Here is a 16,750-nt window from a genome sequence, read left to right on the forward strand (position 1 = left end):
GATTCACAATCCCCCCCCCCCCCCAAGTGTCTCATGTCATAAGACGGCCGTAATTTGCACGAAGTGGTTTTGGTCAGTTTAATTTCAGAAAATAGATTGGCATACTTAAAGATATGTTTTACATCACAGTGTTCACAGTATTCACAGTGTGTGTGTGTGCGGGCGGGCGTGCGTGCGTGCGTGCGTGCGGGCGTGCGTGCGTGTCCACTGACGTCTGCAGGCAGTTCTCCATCACTGCAACGCATGCTGAGTCCACAGAGAAGATTCCCTTTGTTCTCTGTGCTGCAGCCACACAGCGTGGAGGATCAATCGCACTGAAACAAATGTTTAAAAATGGCTCAAATTAAGGCCCGTATCATCTATTTTCTGCTGGGACACAAAATCTATTTGTTTAATTTGCCTGAGAAGAGCCAGTACTGTTCTTCCATTTAAGATAATGAGTGGTGGCGGAGAAGTTGCGTGGCATTGGACGCAGTGGACGCATGCTATCCTTAGCCTTGTTACACAGAAGATAGAGTTGTTTCTCTCTCTCTCTCTCTCTCTCTCTCTCTCTCTCTCTCTCTCCGGGCACGGGCCTGTGCTGTGGGTTCCAGTCCTGATCCTGACCGCCTTTGCTGCATGTCACTCCCCATCTCTTTCTCCCCACTTCCTGTCAGCCTATACTGTCCTATCCATAATAAAGGCATAAAAAGCCCAAAATAAATCATAAAACAGAAGCCTGGCATGTGGGACGCTATATGCTTCTGTCGTCTGAATCCTGCTCCAACGTCTCTGGGATGTTACTGGAATGAAAGTACACACTCTCGTTTAGAAAAATCACCATTTTGTAATTAATGCACAGCCACAGAGATCATTTTTTGTACATGTTGTGCTGTAACATTGGGGGGATATAGCCTCTAATCTTAGCTACACAGTACATTCCCGTTTGTCTTTGAAGAAAGAAAAATAAACAACAACAGAGATAGATATTGGATATTGCTGTTTTTATTGAATTAGGTGCATGTAGGCTGTAGCCTATGGGGAGGGGGAGCGTATAGGCTCAGTACACATATATTTCGGAGGAGCGGCGGAGGAGCGGGGGCCGGGGGTGCGCTGCCTGGTCTAGCGTAGACAGTGAAGTGACAATTTAAGGACTTTTAAGACCTTTTTAATACCTAAAAAAGAAAGAAGAAAAGAAAAAGGCTGTTACTGCATAACATTTTATTAACAAAGTATACTATAAAAACTGCATGGTCAAACAATGGCCAAATTGTAAAAAAATATAAGAAAATAGACGATCCACACCTTGCAACGCAATGCGTTGTGAAGGGGATAGATCAGCTTTTTTCACAATGTATCTGGAAGCGAGTCTAAAAACTAAAAAACATTGCATGGATGCACCTGGGACGTATCCTCAGTGATGTTACCCAAGATCATCGGGGTTTCGGGTCTCCCAACATCATACCCCTCACTCAGGTGACCCAGCCGGGGTGATCAAGTCCTGACTTGCGTCCCAGTAGCTACCCTCAATCAGTACGTCCCAGTAGCTACCCTCGATCAGTACGTCCCATTAAGGAAAAACCAGGGCCACACAATCCATTCCTCTTGAACTACTCTGCCGGGACTGGGTATGCAGGAGGATCACATCAATCTGGCGCGTGGAAGGACTAGGCTCTGTGGGTTAGTGTGGATTGGTGGGAGTCAAACAACTCCTACAATTCCAAATTAAATTATTATTTTGTGCAGTTACGCCGTACGGCCTGAAACGGTTGATAACTATACAGCTTGCCCCCTAAAGCCCCTCCCGATAATTTGCTGTTAGAATTATACAGCATTTAAACTGGTCTTACGGGTCTTTACAAACAAACGCAGCAACCCTACGGAATTATATCCCTTTCCCAACAACAGAACTGTGGAATAATGTCCCACAGCCACAGGTGTCCACTGCATGGTAATGAGAGGCGCTCCTTTTTAATGAGCCTAGTGGCTATTTATGATAATTACAGCCTCTCACGGTTGACAGAGGGCGAGAGTTCACATGGCATTAATGGGCTGACAATAGCTTCATTGCGCTAAAAGTACTTGGTAACAGTTATTCTAATGGTGAACATGGGGTCAAAGTATATGGCTGGATGGGGCTGTGTGGGTTATATGCCAGATTTATACTTCACCGGAAATAGCCGATCTTCAAGCTCACAATGTAAGCTTGTACACTAATCCACAGCTAATATAGAGCAGGCTTCGGGTCAGTCGTGCTGCACGTTTGACCTGAGGAACAGGTCAAATACAGTGGTCTCTTTTCCCACGACAAAGGTCTGCCTCATAGCTGCCCAACATGCAAATTGAGTGGATTCTTTAAGAGATGTTGGAATTTAATTGTACAGAATAGCTACTTGACAATGACATTTCTACATTTTGTCTACATGTTGTTCGATCTTATTTATATAGGCTTCTGTGGACAAATGGAAGAAGTGATTACGCTATCATTGCATGGAAAAACATGGTCTCGAAATCACACCTTCAGCACATAAACAAAGACAAACAAAGTGGATTGTGCCAATAAACCTGTGCTGGTAAATTCTCCTCATCGGTGAATTCTTGATTTGTATAGCGCATTTCATACTCAGATAAATCAATCAATAGATACATAATATAGCCTATACTATACAATAGGTTACTGCATCAATGAAGCAATTCCACTCTCCCCAAATGAACTTATTTTGATATTGATAGAATGTGTGATTTGGAGAGTCTTGCCATCCAATGCGAGTGAATGGAATCAACGTGCTCCGGTCCAATGATCACAGAGCACAGGCTTAATAGGTAAAGATGCTCGGCAGCGTTTGGAATTACGTCATGCCCACTGGTTGCTATGGAGGATCTATTCTACTCAAATTCAATATCGCTTTATATAACACTAAATGTGCTTTACTGTAGAGAGAGAGAGAAAACATGACTAATGACAAAAAACTCCCATATCTGTTGGGTGAAGTACCCCAATGTGCAAACACAGCAGCAAGATTTGTGAGCTGCTGTGACAGGAGAAGGATGTCAAATGGAATACAAGCACCTACAAACCATTGTGTGTACACTGTTTATCAAAAGTATAAAGCTAACGTCTCCTATATGGATGTATATTGTATAACTATCTCTGACAGAAAATGCACAATCTTTTTATAGTTTCACAAGATAGTATTACCCAAAGTGTTAATGTAACACAGCTCTGTTAACACCTTTGTTGAATTCCTATTTATATCCAAAATGTATTTGTAAATACATTGTTGTTTTATTTTGATTGTCTTGTTCCACTTCTGCTTTGGCAATGTAAACGTACGTTTTCTCATGCCAATAAAGCTCCTTTGAATTGAATAGAGAGAGAGAGAGAGAGAGAGAGAGAGAGAGAGAGAGAGAGATTTCCCACCGACGCGCAGACACATGCTCTGGGTATCTGATCGTTAAGTATTGTTATGGTAGACTGCTAGTCTATCGATTTAATTCCGTAGTGTATAACAGAAGAAGTGTTTGAGTGGTGTGAAAGATCACCGTTGCAGTTTGATCTAATTTCTGCCCTGCTTTTCAGAGGCTCAATTAGATGATCCAATAGTTCTACTACTACTACACACACACACACACACACACACACACACACACACCCCTATATATCACAAGCACACCCCCCCCCCCCCCCCCCATCGCAGACGAGCTGATGTCCAAGGCCACGGTGTGATGAATACCCCCACAGTTTACTGAGCTTTCCGAATGCATGAAAGAACCACATTTTATACTTGAGACACGATTTAGTTGATTTAGTTTGTGTCCTACATATACTGTGAACCAAACGTCCCTTTAATTCTGATGGTGCTGAACCGTGTCTCTGCGTGTGCACGTCGGCTGAATCCGCGGTGGCTCAGTTACCATGGCAATACGTATAGCAGGCAGAGACAAACAGTGCTCCGGGCTTGAGGGTTATTTGATTGAGGGACGGTGAAAAACAAGAACACACAGGGCGAGGGAAAACAAAATCAAATGCTTTCGCAGAAGGGAAGTGGAGAGGACACCCCAGCACCCTGATTAATGTTCGCATGCAGCGCTATTTTCGGTGGGCCCACGCCATCATACGACGGGTTGTAAATTAGGCATTAAACTTGTAGTTTGGTGTGTGTGTGTGTGTGTGTGTGTGTGTGTGTGTGTGTGTGTGTGTGTGTGTGTGTGTGTGTGTGCGCGCGCGTGCGACTGTGCGTGCTCGCTCTTGTGCGTGTGCGTGCGTGTGCTCTTGGGCGTACACATGTGCGTGCAGGAACATGACCTAACGACCTAATATATTGTACTCATTTGCATATGGGTGCGTGTGCTTGGCTGCTTGCACACATACATGCTGGCTTCTATATACACGTGTGTGTGTGTGTGTGTGTGTGTGACTGTGTGTGTGTGTGTGCGCGCGTGCGTGTGTGCGCACAGGTTTGTTGGTATTCCGTGCCCTTTGGCAACCTACTGTATGAAGCTATTCCATAGTCTTTCTGCTCTTTCATCAACATTTCATCAGTATATCTCTATATAGAATCCAGTAGTAATGGTGAACTGTTTCAGTCAGACGGTCTTACAGTGAGAAAACATTTAAAACCTCAAATATACGACGGTGCTTTTTCTCATTTGATCCTCTTTAGCAGATGTTGTGTTGACCTGTACGTTCCTTGAATTGTACCCAATCAATCAATCAATCAATCAATTGTGAAGGTCAGTGTTGCCAAATATAGTCCCTGGCACAAATTAATTTGGGGGTCCTTGGCATGTAAATGTTTGAGAACCACTTGTTTAAACAACATTAGGAAGCAAGCCCAGATAAGCATCTACACATTAGAAACAAGCCCCCCCCCAAAAAAAAAACCCCACCAACCCTACAAATATTTACAAGTGACTATACTGTATGTCTTTATAAAAATGAATCAAGCCCAAAGTCGCTTATAATAAGCAGACGTGGCAACAGACCTGGTGAAGGTCTGTGAAGAAACAATCTTAACCACTTTAAAGGGACAGTTCACCCAAAACATTACTTATTTTCTATAAATTACACACCCCACGAAGTCTTGAATTCATGGCGATTTTGCGCCAATAATTTGATGACAATTGAGTCTCCTCCGCCGGTTGTCAAATTATTGGAATAAACAAAATCTCCCAAGAATTCAAGGCTTTGTGGGGTGTGTAATGTATAAGAAATAAGTCATTTCTGGGGTGAACTACTCTTTAACGCTGGCGTTTGGGGAATGCCATTATAGGCCAACATTAACTCTAGTGGGGTGTCGTGTTGCGGATCATCCTGAGCTAGGTCAGCTGCTAGAAAAGCATCGTCGTATGTGAGCAGAGACGAAATGTTTTTATAATCAGTCATGGGGGCGCCCCTCCTCCCCCTGCTAGAGCTGCGCGATTACATACAGTCAATGCAAAGACGAGAATTGCACGAACGGGTGCGGCGCAACCTGGCGCGGTACAAACGGGACGAACCGACTAGGCGAATATAGGCTACTGTAGGCCTACATAATGGTCTAATTCATCATAGGGGCTCGAGCCCCGCCGCCCCCACGGAGTCGTCGTCACTGTATGTGAGTAATGAGTATAGAATTAGAATAACATCAAAGAACCAGGATTACGAAAGTAAATTTAGAGCTTAAGTGGATTTCAATACATGCACTGCACAACTTCAGGGAAAAACAAAACACCTTCATGTAAATTAAACATAAACCAAAAATGGCCCATGCAATGCGTTTATTTAGTTGTTGTCTTACCGTCAAAGTGCCACGCAGCTTTGCATAAATATGGCCGGTTTATGCAAGCTGTTGGCTTGCATAGACATTAAAACCTCAAACTGCCAAAATCAGTTGGCAATCCCTCGTGATGTGTTTTAATCGTGGCAACAATTATATGATAAACGGCACCTGTTTGATCGTATATTTTCATCTCTTTATCTTCCACTGGGGGAGAGGGGGGTGTGGGGTTCGGGAGGAGGAGCACGACGACGAGGGGGTAAGAGAGACAAACAGATGGCACAAGGGGGCCGCGGTATAGCGGGGAGGAGGAGGAAACAGCCCATGAGGGCTGGAGGAGAGAGAGGTACAGTAGAGAGCATAGGCGGAGGGAGGAAAAGGACAAGATGAGGGAGGGAGGGAGGATGCAGGGTGAAAGAGGACATCGGTAATCTCCCCAGCTATTTTTCTTCTTCCCCCACGCGTGTCGCTCTATCAGCATCTCTTATCTGGTTGCCAAAGCATGTGGCGGCCCTGAAAGCGCTGGGCCCAGGCCCAGAGCCAGCACGCTGCGCTGCTGAGAACGGCCTCAGTGAAGTCATTGATATGGCGGATTATCTGTTATTATGGTCACGCAGGGCTCTGCACCCCGCCACCCTACTGCTAGCTGCACATGGTGTTATTATGGTCACGCAGGGCTCTGCACCCCGCCACCGTACTGTTAGCTGCACATGGTGTTATTATGGTCACGCAGGGCTCTGCACCCCGCCACCCTACTGCTAGCTGCACATGGTGTGTTATTATGGTCACGCAGGGCTCTGCACCCCGCCACCCTACTGCTAGCTGCACATGGTGTTATTATGGTCACGCAGGGCTCTGCACCCCGCCACCCTACTGCTAGCTGCACATGGTGTTATTATGGTCACGCAGGGCTCTGCACCCCGCCACCCTACTGCTAGCTGCACATGGTGTTATTATGGTCAGGCAGGGCTCTGCACCCCGCCACCGTACTGTTAGCTGAAAATGATGTTATTATGGTCAGGCAGGGCTCTGCACCCCGCCACCCTACTGTTAGCTGCACATGGTGTTATTATGGTCACGCAGGGCTCTGCACCCCGCCACCCTACTGCTAGCTGCACATGGTGTTATTATGGTCACGCAGGGCTCTGCACCCCGCCACCCTACTGTTAGCTGCACATGGTGTTATTATGGTCACGCAGGGCTCTGCACCCCGCCACCCTACTGCTAGCTGCACATGGTGTTATTATGGTCACGCAGGGCTCTGCACCCCGCCGTCACAGTGCTGCACATGGTGTGCAGCACTGTGACGGCGGGGTGTATAGCAGCGGGTGGGTGTGGCAGGCAGCACACACGCGTGAGCTCATGCACCCCCACCACGCCAGCAACGTACACGGCCCCTGCCCGCGCGTGCACCCCAAAACAGCCGAGAGTGCGTGTGTGCGTGCGTGCGCAAGGGTAAAATCCTCAGCATTAATGTAACCCTTGAGTTATGTACAAAATCAGGGTCCACTTGTACCTTCTCAGAGTTACATTGACACTCAGGACTTCACCGTGGCAGAGCTCAAAAATCCTATCTGGTAGATCAGACAGCCTCTCAGATTAGGCCTTTTCATCAAAGGGTAAAAGATGCGATAGTGGTTCAGAGACTGACTCCCCCCCACCCGCCCACCCTTCACTCTCTGCCCCCCACAGGAGGAGCCCTATGTGATGTTCAAGAAGTCAGACAAGCCGCTGTACGGGAACGACCGATTCGAAGGCTACTGCATCGACCTGCTGCGGGAGCTCTCCACCATCCTGGGCTTCACCTACGAGGTGCGCCTGGTGGAGGACGGCAGGTACGGCGCCCAGGACGAGACCACGGGCCAGTGGAATGGCATGGTGAAGGAGCTCATTGATCACGTGAGGAGCTGTCTTTTTTATTACTTCTCTCTCTTTAGTTACAGAGTTCCAGTGGTGTGAAGTAACTCAGTACATTTACTCAAGTACACATTTGATGCTTTAGATGAGTAGGCCTATACGTGAACATTCTGCACATGCATTGACTACTTTTACTTTTGGTACATTATGTACATTTTGATGGCATCGCTTTCATACTTATTACTCAAGTAAATATTGAATACCAGACAGAGTATTTCTTCATGGTGTTAATACTTTTACTTATAAGAAAAATCACACCCGTGTGAACTGAGTGATGCAACTCCTCCCCCCCCCCCATATCTCTCTCTCTCTCTCTCTCTCTCTCTCTCTCTCTCTCTCTCTCATGTTAGCAGGCAACAGTGCAGCACTATCTCTCTCTCTCTCTGTTTCTGACACAACAGCGACACTTTTGCCCCTACTGGTACTCATTGTAACATAGTCACATAGGTTAATACGGACATTGCTGTTCCTTGGAGTGGTTGCACCACTCAAAGACATTCTTCAGACACTGCAGAGTTGTGACATCTCACTGCACCACACTGAAATGTGCAGAGAGAGAGAGAGAGAGAGAGAGAGATAGAGAGAGAGAGAGAGAGAGAGAGAGAGGGGGGGGGGGGTGGGGATGACAACTCCCACACTTTTATTCGAACCAAGAGTGCAGTGATGAGAGGAAGCATAGATTCTGCATCTTTGTTTCCCCTGTAGAGCTTATTAAAAACTCACACACATGTACTGCGGCCACATCCACGCGCGCACAGTATGGGCACGCACGCATGCACGCACACACACACGCACGCGCAAGCTCACACACACACACACACACACACACACACTGAGCCAATAGTTAATATGTGACCCCGTTAAGAGCAGCGTCCACCAGTTGGCACATCTCCCTCAACACCACGGGTCACGCCCTCTGACCTCCTTCACTCTGTCCAGCATGGTGATTGGCTTGGCTGTTGTGACCAGTGATGGAAGTTATTTTTTACTTAAGTAAAAGTAATACCACCAATACTAAGTAGTAATACCACCAATACTACGTAGAAATACTTTGTTTATACAAGTTATGTGTATGTTGGTTTGTTTTCCAAATTTTACTTCAGTAATGGCACAAACGTATACAACATATACTTAAAACACCAAAGTAAAGTGACTAAAATGGTCCAAAGTTATCCGATCTACAAGCTCACAACACACCTCACAACAGTCGTGAGCTTGTAGACCATCTATCTCACTTAGTAAATGTACTTGCAGATGCACTGAATTGTGACTGAGCTCCTCGGGCAAAGTTCTCAATCCTCCATGAGGCCGGGTTTAGTGTAATAATAATAATAATAATAATACCTGGGACTTATATAGTGCTTTTCTAATACCCAAAGACGCTTTACATGTGTGGTCGCTGGGGGGGGGAGCATGAGAAAAGACAACTTTATTAGAAAACAATTAAAATAAGAGTAAAACCAATAAGAACTGTACATGTCAAATCAGCTTGGGAATGCTATTCTAAACAGGTGGGTTTTCAGTGCGGTTTTGAAGGTGGGGAGTGAGGGGGCATCCCGGATCTGTTTGGGGAGGGCATTCCAGAGGGTAGGGGCGGCCACGGAGAAGGCCCTGTCGCCCCAGGTTTTGAGCCTGATCTTCTTGGGGTTCACAAGGAGGCCGGCGTCGCTGGACCTGAGGGAGCGGGGTGGTGCGTGAGGATTGAGGAGGGCGGAGAGGTAGGGGGGGAGCCAGGTTGTGCAGTGACTTGTAGGTGGTGAGGAGTAGTTTGAATTCAATTCTGTGTTTGATGGGGAGCCAGTGGAGGTCACGGAGGACTGGGGTGATGTGGTCTCTGGAGCGGGTGGAGGTGAGCAGGCGGGCGGCTAAGTTTTGGATGTATTGTAGTTTGTTGAGGGTCTTTGCGGTGGTGCCATGGAGGTTGCTGTTGCAGTAGTCCAGTCGGGATGAAATTAAGGCGTGAATGATGGTTTCGGCAGCTGAGGGTGTCAGGGAGGGGCGGAGACGGGCGATGTTAAGGTGAAAGAATTCTGTTTTTGTGATGTGGTGTACGTGGGGGAGGAATGAGTGGGTAGGGTCAAAGATGACACCTAGGTTGCGGATGCGTGTGGAGGGTGTGACAAGGGAGCCGTCGATGGTGAGTGCGGAGTCCTGCGAAGTGTAGTTATACATCCCAGGCCGGTTTAGACTGGTTTAGTGTATAGTTATACATCCCAGACTGGTTTAGTGTGTAGTTATACATCCCAGACTGGTTTAGTGTAGTTATACATCCCAGACTGGTTTAGTGTGTAGTTATACATCCCAGACTGGTTTAGTGTAGTTATACATCCCAGACTGGTTTAGTGTATAGTTATACATCCCAGACTGGTTTAGTGTATAGTTATACATCCCAGACTGGTTTAGTGTATAGTTATACATCCCAGACTGGTTTAGTGTATAGTTATACATCCCAGACTGGTTTAGTGTATATTAGTTATACATCCCAGACTGGTTTAGTGTATAGTTATACATCCCAGACTGGTTTAGTATAGTTATACATCCCAGACTGGTTTAGTATAGTTATACATCCCAGACTGGTTTAGTGTATAGTTATACATCCCAGACTGGTTTAGTATAGTTATACATCCCAGACTGGTTTAGTATAGTTATACATCCCAGACTGGTTTAGTGTATAGTTATACATCCCAGACAGGTTTAGTGTATAGTTATACATCCCAGACTGGTTTAGTGTATAGTTATACATCCCAGACTGGTTTAGTGTATAGTTATACATCCCAGACTGGTTTAGTGTATAGTTATACATCCCAGACTGGTTTAGTGTATAGTTATACATCCCAGACTGGTTTAGTGTATAGTTATACATCCCAGACTGGTTTAGTGTATAGTTATACATCCCAGGCTCAGACTAGACAGCTGGTAATTGTGGCAGACACGTTCTCAGAGCACATGAATTCTGGGGCAGAATTTTCAGCTGAGAAATGGCACTATGACATTGAGCTGAACGAGTTGAAAATATCCCTGTCAAACGAGTTTACCCAAAAATCTTCTCCTCAAAAAGCTTGAAATGGTGTGCTTATACTCATGGCATCATTCCTTTGAAGTGTGACATTTACTGAATTGCCCCGTCGGTTTGCATGCGTTTATTTTTGCTTTCTATTGTGTGAATTCAGATGGTTTATACCGTGAAATATAACCTGCATGACATCAGACATATTTTCCCATGCATCAATGCATGCATCAGAATTCCGAGTGCCAAGCTCATTTAATCGCTTAATGTGATTAATGTGAGTATGGCAACCTTCGTGGGAGAAACAAACACAAACATATCTTAGAGAAATGAACCACTTGACCTTGCTGTGAATGTTTTGCATGTGCAGTCACAACACAGCCGAAGATTTATTAACTATCAATGTACCCTGCTCCCCCATATGGAGTGCCGCGATTGGCTGGGCACTGTGTGCATTCCTTCGATATAAAACTGACTGGCTTAACTTAAGTGAACATAATTATAAACACAGCTTGAATTCACTGCATGGCCATGGACGAATATACTGTATTCTTACTGTCATGTCATGTCATGTCATGTCATGTCATGTCATGTCATGTCATGTCAGGTACTTTATTGTGTTCGGAATAAGTGGCTGGATAGTGGATCTCAAATGCAATATGGATTTAGGATGAACAACCTTTATATTATTAACGTATGAGTAAATGGGAATTACGGAACTAAACTCTGGTGGGCACACAGGGTGTTGCCTCTCTATTCCCCTACTGACTAGGCCAAGCTGTGGGGAGCTTGTTGATTTAAAGTGATACTGTGCAAGGTTTCTAAGTTCGGCACGGTAGCAGCTCTTGTTGGCTGTGATCTATGTTTACTCCGTGCTTCCAATCAGCTCTAAATCCATTTCCCATCAATCTCTCTCATGTGCCGCAACAACACGACAAACCAAATCGACACAACTCCATGCCAAAGAGAATAGAGCAAGTGATACTATTATGTTGTCATTGAATTCGCAAGAAGACGGCCGGAGGGCTGCAGAGGGGATTTGTTTTGCTCTGAGCACTTCCTTCCTGTCAGGCTGGTACAAATCCTGACTAATTCGGTATAGGATTGGCAGAAACAACAGTCAAAAGGCCTGGTTTTGACCTAAAATTCAAGACATTGAAGAAAACAAAACGAAACAAAAACAATTCATACAGAGTCCATGATCCATCCTTTTAGTTGGATCTTAAAAGATATAAATCATGGACTGAGCCATAGCAGGAGATCAGCTTGAGAGAAGCTTGTGCCACGTATAATAAAACAAAATACATATGATTTCCGTGAGGCATGGCTCCGTGGACCCCAGCAAATGGTCAATGGATCCGGGGTCCCTGTGTTAAATCACTAGCGTTTGTTATGTGCACACTCAATAACTTAATTATTTAATAATAATAATCTTATAAAGTGTACTGCAAGTTTTCCTTGATTATTTGATTGTCAGCCAGGTGTTTCCAGCCCCAAGTTCAAAATGGCTGCAGAAACTGCACTGGATGACATTTTTCCTCACCACATCACCTAGCCTGAGCTGACGTGCGTGCTGTCGCCCTGGGTTTGCTACATACTGTAGGACATGGCAGATTGTTCTGCTTTTACTGCACTCCCTCTGGCTCTCTAACAGCCCTTCTGCCAACTGAGAATGTGGTCAACCACACATCAACCACTGCTGAGTTGGAAAAGAATGGAGTGTAGCGCTTAGTTATAGGTTTGAGTGGCAGACAAAAAGAGAGCTAGAGGGAGAGAGCGTCTGAGGGCCAGCAAGAGAAAGAGGGCTTTAAATTTCCTTAAGTGCCTCAGGACAGACTTGGTGGTGTGTTAAGGCCCTGTTTTCTTAATTTGATTGCCTCTAAATGCTTCCTGTACCCCTGACTTATGGCCTATCCCTCTTCCCTTTTATGTATGCTGTTGACAGAGAGCTGATCTGGCAGTGGCTCCCCTGGCCATCACATACGTGCGCGAGAAGGTCATCGACTTCTCCAAGCCCTACATGACGCTGGGGATAAGTATACTGTACCGCAAGCCCAACGGCACCAACCCCGGAGTCTTCTCCTTCCTCAACCCCCTCTCGCCTGATATCTGGATGTATATTCTGCTGGCTTACTTGGGTGTCAGTTGTGTGCTGTTTGTCATAGCCAGGTAACATGTCCTCTCCAGCGACTTCATACACATAAAAAACTGTCAGATACACACTAAGCCGCCGTTGCTCACCCTTGCCCGTCCGACTAACGACAAGCCTAATAATCTGTAATTATACTGTACAAGCGGCTCACTGTCAGCAGAAGCTCACCACGCAGTGACACTAATGACACTAATCAGTTGGTCCTTTATGTCATAGGCCTCAAAACAATCACTTCCACTTATTATATATTATTATTATATATTATTATATATTCTTCTAATGCAATTATCCATTAAGACCTGACATGGACATTAGCCTATTTTTTTTGCTCAAGATTATTCATTTATACAAATTCAATGTAATTTCTATTTTTCCCCCTTCTAAGTAGCCTATAAAAGCGGAATTGAGTTTTGCAGATTCTGAAATAATACCAAGTCATTTGCTGTCAGCATTTGCGTATTAAAGGCCAGCAGTCACTGCCCTATAGCTGCTGCTCAGGAGATAATGCCTAGTAACACAACAACCGTATGAGCACTAGGTTATATAAGCCGTTTGAGGGTTACATGCGTGAAAAAGGAATAAAAGACGACGAGAGAGCGACAGAGAGAGTGAAAGAGTTTGTTGTAGGCGTGCGTGTGTGTGTGTGTGTGTGTGCGTGTGCGTGTGTGTGTGTGTGTGTGTGTGTGTGTGTGTGTGTGTGTGTGTGTGTGTGTGTGTGTGTGTGTGTGTGTGTGTGATGTGACGTGTCCATCTTAATGTGAACGGCAGTTGCCCCTCCCCAACACACCTTTCCTCGCTCTTCCCAGTGTCTCAGAGTCTGCACTCTTTTCCTGTTCTATTGTTTTCGGCGCCTTGCTTCAAACAAGCCGTGTGTGACAGACGTCGTTGCGTGGCAGAATTACAGTCAGTTCCACAGTTTCCAATACATCCACTCAAGAGGGAACTGTGGATTTCATTAAGGTTATAATGAGAGATGTCTGTTATTGTTCTATTGCCAGTATAGTCACCAATCGTCGTAGAGTGTTAAGTGTTTGAAAAGGCTGGAGGTTTGTTGCGTGTTGTGTAAGGACACTGGTGGCCACTTGTGGGTTATTCAGTGGGTTTCATTGTCATTACCACTCACTCGTTGTTTTCCACTCGTGTGATTCTAATGAGTAGAATTTGAGCGAGAGCACAGCTTACATTAACACTGCTTCTAACATAGTTTGTCGACAATGAAGAGAGACTGGATATACTGTAGGATACTATCCAAGGTACCAACTGATAAAGTACTAAAACCTGAGTATCAACTCAAAGAATGTAGCAATTGATTAGGTTAAATTAACACGCTAAGATGTTAGTTATTATAATTATTAACTTCTTTGTTCTTTTGTTGTTCTTTTATTATTTTGCCTGTATGGGAATGATCATAGAATTATTAACTTCTTTGTTATTTTGTTGTTGTTGTTCTTTTCTTGGTTTAAAAATGTGTTTGTTAGTTTTGAAAACGTGGCTAGATGTAGGCAGTGTCAGTGTTACTTTGGCTGGTGAGGTCAGTGTCACCCAGTATGACACACGTTGTGTGTCTGTCCTTATGATGCTTTATGTTCAAATTGATCTGATTTTCAGTCGTTGAATCTAGGACAGTGTTTTGCTATTTTGCGTGGTGTACAGATGCGCCGTTGGAGAACTGTCCTGCCATTGGCAATTCAGTACATTGTCAGTACATTGTCAGAAACAGAACATTGTCAGTGAGAAAGGGTTAGTTTAGCCAAGGTGCTATATGTTAATTCTAAGTTCTTTTCAGTGGCAAAGCAGTAAAATTAGCTGGCGTTTGAAGCATGGCGACGGAAAACAAGAGAAAGAAAAGCACATGTTAACTCTAAAACTTCCGGGGGTATGGCAGCTCCGCTTGGAGCCGCGGCCTGGCAGTTTTACCGCTAACATACACCTGTTTTTACCAATGTTACTGGCAATATGATCACACAAGAGAATCAAAAGCGACAACTGCCATCTAAGTTGGTTCAGAATATGCACCTATCATTATTTATTATCACAATAAGTACGTCTTTGGGTAAGTTGCACACATTTCCCCTTCCACTTCTATTCCTTGTTTTTTCCTCTACACGTCAACGCATGCCAGAGCATAGATGGATACTTTATTTCACGTGTTTTACCAGCAGCTCAACACCCGAAAGACACGATCTGACATTGTGCTGGTTTGCTTGCTGAACATATAGATATGTGTGTGTGTGTGCACACAACACGTACTGTGCATTTTAATCTACGTGTATGTTTGTGTATGTAGTGTACTGTTTAGGGTGAATGTATGTACGGTACGGTGGTCTCGTATGTGTGAGAGCGGTGGTGCATGATGAGTGTTGGCATGATGATGATGTGATAATGACAACAATTTACAATTTTGCCATTTACCAGACGCTTTTAATCCAGAGCCATTTACAGTAAGCAAGGTAAACACGAGGTAATACGTCAAATGCATCGAGATAGTAATCAGGGTCATAGGTAAACCAAGAACCTATCACCCGTCTAAACAGTATAATATAAAAAAAAACTAAAACAATACTTTGTACATTAAAACTATACAAACTATAGGATGCCAGGTCAACAAATTAACCTGGCATCTGTCTACATAACATGCTATCTAAATGACATTTTAGCCTTTGCATAAGCCTGACACAATAAGGACTATATTGGTTAGACTCCCCTGCAGGTAACTCATCAGCCTTTAGTCTCTTTATGTCATATTTAGACACCCCCCCCCTTCCCTGGGGCACTGTACTGTAAAAGCCTCATGCCCTGACATCACAGGTTACTTGCTGTTGATGCTGGCGGTCGCGCGTCTCCCCCGTCACATCACTGTCCGTCTGAACGGCAGGTGATTGGAAAATAATAGAACACGTCGACTCGTACGGTTGTACATCACACCACTAAAAGTCTGTGCATTTTCGCCTGCTTACACTTTGGGGGTGGAATCAAATTCCATGCCTTCTCTCCGAGCTGTGAAACACACATTTATTTTGGGATAATTGAGGGGCAGAGGCGATGCTTAAGTCATGACAATTTATTATCACATGTATAGGGTGTTCTCTTTCTCTCTGTGCATAATTATGACTCGTGTCATCGGTTTTCACTCTCTCTCTCTCTCTCTCTCTCTCTCTCTCTCTCTCTCTCTCTGGAAATAGAATGCACTAAACGCTAAAGAAAGGGTGTCCTCCTACCCCCACATCAAAGTGCAGTGATAAGTGCTCTGTCCTCTCTCCCTGAGCAAATTGACTATGGTAATGGCATGCTCATATTAAAGGCACATTTCCTCGTTATATGTGAGGCCGACACACATTAGAATTCCTATTAGAATCCCATACCGTCTATCTATCACTGCTTCATACAAGTATAGGCCTGCTGGATATGCTATGCTAATCAAGCTGCTCTTGCAACTTGGATGCTACAACCATCTCGGAGGTATTGATTTCCCTGAGGCGTGTGAACCGGACAAAGCAGTCAGAGTTGATCCGGCTTTCAGACTGCTCCGGCGGTGCCTGGAGACACATGGGGGCGACCCTCCAGGGGGATGGAGAGACACAGGGCTGTTGATTCATCTCCCCTGACATTGGTGTTATCCAAGCGTAGCATCGGTTGAGTTTCTTTTTTTTCCCTTTCTTTCTGTTTTCGGCAGGAACCGCCCCCCATAAAACGATAAAAGCCTGCCATTGTCTCTGAATTCCCTTGCCTCGTGTCGGTGCTTATCTCCACGCTGACCTTGGTCAAAGTTTTTGCCTCCTCGTGCAGATGACCTGTGATAAACGCGAGGGCAGGGTAATTGGATCAAAAGGACGGGCGACAGGCAGCGAAGCAGCTTAACCCGCGTTGTCAACGGCAAACGGGATTGTTCTTGTATTCCCCCTACACCGGCCTAGCCCCTGGCCACCACCCCCACCT

The 16,750-nt window shown here is 45.1% G+C and overlaps 1 protein-coding gene across 1 annotated transcript in view; it reads left to right on the forward strand.

Annotated features, from left to right (window-relative positions):
• The window catches only part of LOC310855490 (glutamate receptor ionotropic, kainate 2), a 174,016-nt gene that overhangs the window by 117,127 nt on the left and 40,139 nt on the right, over positions 1–16,750 (forward strand). The window contains exons 10-11 of the mRNA XM_083760510.1: positions 7,431–7,637; positions 12,608–12,831. Of these exons, the coding sequence (XP_083616636.1) occupies positions 7,431–7,637; positions 12,608–12,831 (431 nt within the window). The remainder of the gene's footprint in view (positions 1–7,430; positions 7,638–12,607; positions 12,832–16,750) is intronic.

The sequence above is a fragment of the Protomyctophum parallelum genome (assembly GCF_964188405.1).
Source record: "Protomyctophum parallelum genome assembly, chromosome: 3".
Taxonomy (NCBI): Eukaryota; Metazoa; Chordata; class Actinopteri; order Myctophiformes; family Myctophidae; genus Protomyctophum; species Protomyctophum parallelum.